At 39.6% G+C, this 8,829-nt stretch overlaps 1 protein-coding gene across 1 annotated transcript; it reads right to left on the reverse strand.

Annotated features, from left to right (window-relative positions):
* Nucleotides 1-4,926: 4,926 nt before the first annotated feature.
* On the reverse strand, nt 4,927-8,567 carry LOC102260675 (exportin-4-like). Its single transcript, XM_014535288.1, is given in 8 exon segments — nt 4,927-5,157; nt 5,228-5,289; nt 5,291-5,918; nt 5,921-6,004; nt 6,007-7,057; nt 7,136-7,172; nt 7,174-7,860; nt 7,862-8,567. Coding segments are annotated over 8 exon segments (3,453 nt in total). The 5' UTR covers nt 8,560-8,567; the 3' UTR covers nt 4,927-4,951.
* Nucleotides 8,568-8,829: the final 262 nt, after the last annotated feature.

An 8,829-nucleotide genomic window follows, 5' to 3' on the forward strand; every position in this document is an offset into this window, starting at 1 on the left:
AACCGGTCTTACTACAATTTACTTTTAATCCAATTACATCAAGCTGATCTTTTTTTTTATAAATAGCATTTGTATCAAACCCCATGATATATTTTCCCAATTAAGTTCATGATTACCAAACCCTGTGAAGTAAACAACAATTATTATTCCCATTTAGAAATGATACAGGAGAGATTTAAAGAGGCTGAACTGGTTTCCAAAGCCACACAAACTGGCAATAGCTGAGAGAGGATTTATACCCAGGCTTTCTAGTTCCAAATATAATGTTATTTCAGATATCTCACCATGGGGAATGCTTCAGAACAATGCTTCTCAACTTTTTTTTTTTAATATACCTGTTATTTTTTCAAAGATCTGGAGCATACCATGACAGAAAAAAAGTAAATGTTTTTAAAAAATAGAATTTATATACTTGTTATATTTGCTGACATTTTAATAATATATTTAATATTTATGATAGGACTAGAGGCTCAGTGCACGAAATTTATGCACTCAGGGAGGGGGTTCTCAGCCTGGCCTGTGCTCTCTCACAGTCCAGGAGCCCTCGGGGAATGTCTGACTGCTGGCTTAGGGAGCGGGCCTAAGCCATCAGTCGGATATCCTTAGTGCTGCTGCACTCGCCAGATGTGAGCCCTGCCCAGGGCTTCTGGCTGAGCAGCACTCCCCCTGTGGGAGTGCACTGATCACCCAGGGGCAACTTCCATGTTGAGCATATGCCCCCCTGGTGGTCAGTGCACATCATAGTGACCAGTCATTTTGTCGATTTGCATATTAGCCTTTTATAAATGTTGATAATGCAGTGATTGTTATGACTTTAAAGTATAAACAAATATACATACCTTACAGTATCTATATATATAAAAGGCTAAGCAACCAACTGACCATCAACTATGACACACACTGACCACCAGGGGGCAGACGCTCAAGGCAGGAGCTGCCGAGCTATGGTGAACCACCCTCTGGGACTCCTCAGGGGATGTCAAAGCCGATTTCGGCCTGATCCCTGTAGGCCAGGCCGAGGGATCCAACTCCACAGATGCCCTTGGAACTGGCCCAGGTGCAGCCGGCCACTTTCTAATTAATTTCCTTTCAATGTGCACAAATCCATGCTTGGGGCCACTAGTTTAGTATAAATAACAAAAAAAGGATACTGAAAATTATACTTCTAATTATTATAGTAATATACATAGTTCCCAATAATTGTATGTTACTAAAGCTTAGTCCCTACAAAAAACATATTCTGGACTTATTCTTGTTTGATCATATAAATAACAGCATACTGGATATGTATATCTGTATTTTCACAAGAGGAAACTGCTAATAACTATCTGTCAAATAGAAATGATCTATGGAGCGACAATGCAAATGATACTTTACTAGGATATACTTGGAAAGGGTAATACCTAAAACAAGGCAAGTAAATTTCAAAGGAAAAGTGGATAGCTATATTTCAAGAGTAGCAATTTTAGCTTTGTGCATAGAGACAAGCAGACTAAGTGGTAGAGAATTATGTCGCATGACAATCCATTCATAAAATGTATTGATTTACAACTCAGTCTATGCTTCCTGCAGAATGTGACTCTTAGCATTAATCAGGCTCCCAAACCCAGCTTACCTGAATCTCTGTTCATTCTCAGCCGATCATATTTCATAGCTAATTGCTAAACATAGTTACTTTTCTTGATGTGACACTTTCCAGCACAATGCATTTATCTGCTATTTGAAAATATATGTATATGTATTGATTATACAGAGAGATAGAAACATTGATTTGTTGTTCCACTTATGCATTTATTGGTTGATACTTGCATGTGCCCTGACAGGGGATCGAACCCATAACCTTGGCATATCAGGATGATGCTCTAACCAACTGAGCTACCCAACTGGACTTCTACCTGCTATTTTAAAACAAAATATAATTGTATCACATTGATATTTTGGATTGAAGAAATATTTTCCGAGTATAGTATTTCTCTTTTGATGCTAAATGTCTTAATGGTAAATCTGATTAAATCAGTTGCAGCTCACTTGGCTATGAAGTCACTATTTAAAAGAAATGTGTGAGATTTAAATTTTTCAAATTATCACACAGATGTTATTGTTCATAACTGACATTTTCTAATTCCAATTATGCCATTATCAAGCCTCCACTCAGTGTGATCCCATTATCCTGCATTTATTTTTCAAAAGCTTTCTGATATTAAATTAAATCATAGATATCAATCACATTACATATTTTGAAGTAATAAAACAGAATTTCATACTTACCTTTAAAAGTATTATTATGTTCATTTTACTGAGTTCTATGAGCTTTATTATATGGTCTTTTACACTTTGAACTCAATTTTGAGTTTTCAAATTCTCCATATTTTGTCTTAATGTTTTGCAGTTATTTCCACTACTGTCATTCAGTATTATAATCAAACTACTTACCATTATTCCTGCATTAAGAATGAGCGATTAATATCAGCTACCGTCAGTGGTAGTGGATGCCTAGCTTGCTACAATGAGAAGGACTATAAGACTGCATTCAATTCTAGTGAAGGAGCTTGTTGCAATTAATGTTACTGTATGAAGAGCCCAGGGTACAAAAGGTGTATTCATCAATGATATTCCTGTAAATGAGTACTTGAAAATGTGGGGTCTGCAACCTGTATCCCCATTCCACTTTTGTGGGGTGGCTAAAAATTAAGCATCCAATAAGGACCGGTTCAAATTAATGCCTATCATGAAGTATATTTTAATCTCCTGGAATTCCTAGAGCATGTGCTAATTTGACTTTTTCTTATCTGTCCTGGTTTCTAATTTTTAAAAGCCAACAATAAAGATGCTTTTACATGTTTGCCTGTTCAAGGAACCGAAGTAGGCTAGTATTGTGGATTAACAAAAGGTGAAAGGATGAAATGTCAATGATGCCATTGGGAGGTAGAGAGGGAATTACTTAAAGTATAAGAGTAGCACTTTTTAAACTAATGGCACACACAAACAAATTACTAAACTTCTACAGCACACCAAAAAATATGTGTTTTTGATTCATTTATCCCAGGCTGCTATTGTTGTGATGGCTGTTACCAATTTTTTATTTGACAATCTAAGGGACAAAAGGTCAGGGGCCCTGACTAAATAGTCAGGTATTGCATGTTTTAAAATTTTTGTGGCACACAGGTTGAAAATTGCTGTACTAGAGGCTTATACACATCTATAGGTAGATTTGTGCTGAGAAATGGCATAATATGATTTGTAGTTTCAAAAGATAATTAATTCTAGCTGCTTTGGACAAAGCGGAATATGTTGTTTCAGGACTCTATAACCATATTTTAAGTTTTCTAATTTAAAATATTTTTTCTGGTTCTAGACATATAAGAGAACTCTTCCAAAACACTAAGCAGTCCACTAAGTTATTGAAACAGACTTCAGTGACCACATACAAAAAATGCTCCAATCAATACACAAATTGGTAAAGAAGATGTGATACATATAAGAAATGGAATATTGCTCAACCATTAAAAAAAAGTAATGTTACCATTTGTGACAACATGGGTAGATCTAGAGCTTATTATGCTAAGTGAAACAAGTCAGAGGAAGACAAATGCTTTCCAATATAACTTAAATGTGGAATCTAAAGGATAATGAATGAACAAACTAAAAGATACAGAGAATGAACTAACTGTTGCCAGATGGATAAGATGTTAGGGGACTGGGTGAAAAAGGTGAAGGGATGTACAAATTGGCACTTACAGGGATGTAAAGTCCAGCTTAGAGAATATAATCATCAATATTGTAATAACTATATATGGTGTCAGGAAGATGTAAGACTTATCAGGGGGATCACTTCACATATTATATAAATGTCTGATCACTATGCTGTACACCTGGAACTAATAATGCTGAGTGTCAAATATAATTGCATATTTTTTTCTCAAGTTTATTTTAAAATCACACACACATATTTACTACACTGTCACATACAATCCACTTGTTATACATACTGCTCTGCATTGACTTTTAAATAGCCAAGTCCTACTCTTAACTTACCAAGGTTTTTCATTTCTATTATAGATAAATCCTATTTTCTTCCATTATGTTACACCAATGTTCAAACAAAAATTATCATAAGATCCAACAATTTCCATCTTAGATATATGCCAAAAAGTATTAAATTATGGTAAGGAGATAATGCCAACTTACTCCCAACTGCAGATGATTAGCAGCCTGGTAGTAAAGGCAAGTAAAAAAGTTTTCTGTGAAAAGTTCTGATGTTATTAACAGTAGGCAATTTAAAAGTCTGGTGTTAAAAAGTTTTACCTGCTGACGTTATGGTAGAGTTTAAACTATTATGAACTTACATGAGTTAGTTTAACAGTTTGTAAAATTATAAACTGCTGGTAATGTTTCTTTTATGTACTAGAGAAGATATATTAGTAGTCTCAAATCCTAATTTTTTTGTGGGGGGTGACAGAGGGAAGGAGTTTATTAAAATGAAAAAACCCAGAGCCCACAAACAGAAATTCTGACAATGATGGCCTCCAGTTGGGTCCAGTTCCTCAGCGCTGCAGGTGGTCCACGGACAACGTTTGAGAAACATCACTGAACATAGCCACCTAATATTTCACAACGAGAATTTTAAACTTTGGCTAGTCACCTAACGTTTGACAAAGAGGGAAAAGGCACTGATCATGGTGCCCTTATCTGTTTGCACATATATGATATTTCCTTTGGAAAATGTTAAATCACCATTCAAAACCTACAGAATGCTTATGACCGACTGTGGTAACACCTAACAGCAGACGCTGATTTGAGGCTGAGCTCTCCTGTCTCAACTGCATTCATTACATGTCAAGCTCTCCAAAACCCCAATGGCCAAGAAACTGAAGGACAAGACTCAAGTCAACTTTTAGCAATTCGGTGCACTTTGCAGAAAGGATCTAAATTAAGCATAGAGTTTCGTTCTTTATTTTACACAAAGGAGACCACCAACATTTGCCATAAATTCTTCCAAACTCTTTAGAAAAGCCATCTTTTGTTTCCGATCCAGCGTAGGAGGGGTGCTGCTTGCAGTGAGCTTGTTGAAGGCATCTGCTAATCTCTGATAAATAACTGGGTCTTGTTGACTTGACAGCAATGTTTCAACCAATTCAGAGTACTCGGCGTTTTTTCCTAGTAAGAACAGGAAACCAAATGTCAGAAAGGCCCCTTCCTGGGATGGGCATCATCTCAGGAAGTGAACTTCTGAACACCTGGTGCAGGCGCACCAACGTGTAGAACGCCTCCCCGGCTGCTGTCGTCATCTGTGTTGTGCTTCTGCAGAACCAGCATATCAAAATCCAGCTTCAGAAAGGGCCGTGTCGCTAGAATCAGTGGTGAGTCTGTATCTTGAGCTTTTGCACACTGTTCCGCCAATGGTGCCGGGGACTCCAGGCACAGCTGGCAAACCTCCGAGCTCATTGAAGTCATTCCCAGTTCTAGAGAGCACATCAGACTTTTAAAAAGGTCTTCAGGAAGCTGTGGTATTTTTTCAGGAAAAATCTCACAAATAAATGTAATTAATTTGTAGTATTGATTACAAAGTGTTGGAAACTTCCAAAGATCTTGTGACATCAAGGGCAGAATTAGGTTGACTCCATATAAAAAAACATCCGCTGCTGACACAGACCTGCTTGCTGCTTGCCCCGGCTCATGTCCCTTAAACACTTCATCTGTATCACTGAAGTCTATGAACTCTTTTGACTGAAGGTTTGTAAGAAGTTCCATAAGAAGTAGATCCTGATATTGTTCTTCCTCCGCTGTGACATCAGCTCTCTGCCACCCGAAATTATTCTTAGAATATACTTGCAACAAAGTGAGGCAGGCTTCATGTAAGTCCATCGCTTTGGACTCTCCAAGATAACGTATCTGTTTATGTGCAACTTCAACAAAACTTCTATGATGAGATTGACAGTCTCGGGGTTATTTTTGTAAACTTCCATCAATCCAATGCAATTGGTAAGGAAGTCCATTAAGAATTAAAAAGGATGGCGACGTTGTCCATCTGGGTAGCCTCGGCAATGCCACATGGGGCCTCTAGTGTGGCAGTGGTTTCCTGCTTGGCCTCCTCTTGCTGGCACATCTGCTGAAAGTTTTCCTGATTTATCAGCCTTAAGGATCGCTGCTGCAATGGCTGAAGAACCTCAGACCAATACTGTTGTTTGGTTTCTGTGTCCATCTGTGCAAAACCTCCCAGGACAAGGGCCTTCATCAGCGTCCTCTGCACCGGACTGGACAGAAAATTCAGAGGAGGGCTTCGGGTGGCAAACTCTTGAGCTAAATTCTACCAGTTTTCACACTGGATTACTAGGTTTGCCCTTTCTCTTCTTTCCACCAAAGTGACAAGGAGCTGCACAGTGTCACTTGCAAGGTCCTGCTCACTACTCCACACTGAGAGGTTGCTGATGACTTTCTGTAAGAGGCAGCCAGTAATCCACTGAGAACCCTCAGTATCTGCTCCAAATGCTGTACTGAATGGTAGACTTATCTGATCATATAGCTTCTCATCCACCAGGAGATAAGTCTTTGCCCAGTGTTTTAGAAACCAAACAATATCTTTGCCCGTTTGAGGGCTTAGCAGGTCAGTGAGATCAGCTCTTATTGCTCGAGACTCAACTTCAGAGACTCTGAGAACAGCAGATAACAGCCTACTCACAGAATCTGTTCTGTTGTACCCTGGGGTGGGAGAAGCCTTTTCTCCTGGAGATCCCAAAATTTGAAGTGTTGTATTACTGTCAACTTCAGATGAATGCTTCATGGAATATTCCATTATTTCTGGAGGTATTAGCAGAGTCTCTCCCCGAATATCAACAGCTAAGAGGTAGCCTGTGACTAAAATAAGCTGGTGAATATCTTCATATAGCTCATCAAGTATTTTGCTGGCAATGGTGCTTGAACCAGGTGAAGCAAGTAACTGCTGCTAATGTCGCTGTAACTGACCGTGGAGCCTTGTTACTCTTTCTTCTAATAAACTTGTCAGAAGAGGTATACAGTGCTCTGCGACAACTCTTCCTAGCATTCCTACACTGGCATGCTAGCATTCCAGTGGTAGAGACACACCCAGAACACATCATTTAAACCTAAGTAAAAAATAGATCCATGCATTCTCTACACTGGCTAGTTGATCTGAAAACTGGTCTCGGTCATCTTATTTCCTCTTCCTCACGAGAGGTCACACCATTGGCAGTCAAATTCCTTGTGCCACCTGGAGCGGCCAGGTGGCACTGAATATAGGAATTGAAGACTTGAACTGCATGCTGGGTAAAAAAGCCTTTATGGAAATGTTTGTCATCTTGGACCAAAGTCAGCCAGGACTCCAGCAACTTGTCATATGCTTCCATGTAGACCATGTCATCTTTATCAAGCACTTCTTCCAAAGCAGCACTACGCCCAAAAGAACAAGTGAGGTGTGTGAGGCAGTTCACAAAGGACGAGGAAAGCTCACTTGGAATGGCAGTTAAGACGTTTCGAGGGAACACAGTTATCAGGTTGCTGATAATGCTGGAGATCCCCACAGCTTCAGAATCTTCTATTTCAATGCCATGGATAGTACTCAGTAAACCCTCAATGAAGTATGCCAGGTAGTCAACCTGTGCTGCTTCATCGGGGAAGACAGGTCCGTGCAAAGATGCTAACTGGGCGAGGCACTGCAGAGAATCTGGTGCCATATCCGAATCTTCTCTGATTGTTCGATGTACTGTAAAGAAAAGCTCCAGGACTCTGCTGTCCTGAAGGGCCTCCCGCCAGGACTCCGTTGGCTTTAACAGCACATTTTGTGAGGATTCAAACATGGCTATATAATGTCTGCCCAAATTTGGAGGAAGAAAGTTCCAGCTCGACCTGATTGGCGAGTGAGAGGTAGCGCTGAAACACTGAGGACATCTGAGCACTGAGGTTTTCCCGCCTGCTGAACTCCTGCAAAACTTCCAGGGTTAACACGAAGATCTGACGAAGGTCTTCTTCCTGGAAAACTCTTTTGCTGTTGCCATGGAATTCCATGCTCCGTCCAATGCTGCTGGTTTTACTTGAACTTGAGAATTCACTCAATAGTGCAGTCAGAATAGAACAGGCCAGAGTTTGCACAGTGGGATTGCCACTACTGATCAACGGGCTGACTTCATGAAAAATGCTCTTGCAGTCAATTGACTTATCTAGTGAGCCTCGTTTTACAATTACTGCTACTGCTAAGAGAATCTGTTCCCGAACATACTTTTGGAGGTTGGGCCTCTGTAAGACGTAAGTTAAAAGGAATGTTCGCAGTGACTCAATGCTGCCCTTTTCCAAGAGAATCCACTCTCGGACCACTGCCTCCATGATGGCCGTGGCAGCTTGAAAGAGGACATAGTCCACCTTGCTTGTTTCCAAAATATGCTTGCAAACTGCAAAGGGTGACTTTGATTTCCTAAGTGATAAGAATATGTGCTCTACATGCTGCCGTTGTTCATTGTTGACCATGGAAGGAGGTGCCATGAGAACTTTGGCCGCGTTCTCCAGCTGGGCGATCATTTCTGGGGGCCCAAGTGCTGCCGCCATCATGGTCTCTCTCAAATCCTAATTTTTTTAAAATTTAGAGTTTACAAAATAACATAGGAGATTGTATTAAGTATATCTAATTTCCTTGTTTGAACATAACTATGTAGTTTAAGGCCATTAAACTGAACAAACAACTAAAGTAAAAAATGTAAAGGCTAAATCATACAGTGATAATAATTAAAATAGATTTTTAACTACTAAGATACAGTGTGTCACCTCAAATGGATGTGTTCCAAAGCCTGAAGCTACCTGTTTCAAGCAGTATGTCTCTGT

This window comes from Myotis brandtii, unplaced genomic scaffold, assembly GCF_000412655.1.
Source record: "Myotis brandtii unplaced genomic scaffold, ASM41265v1 scaffold142, whole genome shotgun sequence".
Lineage (NCBI taxonomy): Eukaryota > Metazoa > Chordata > Mammalia > Chiroptera > Vespertilionidae > Myotis > Myotis brandtii.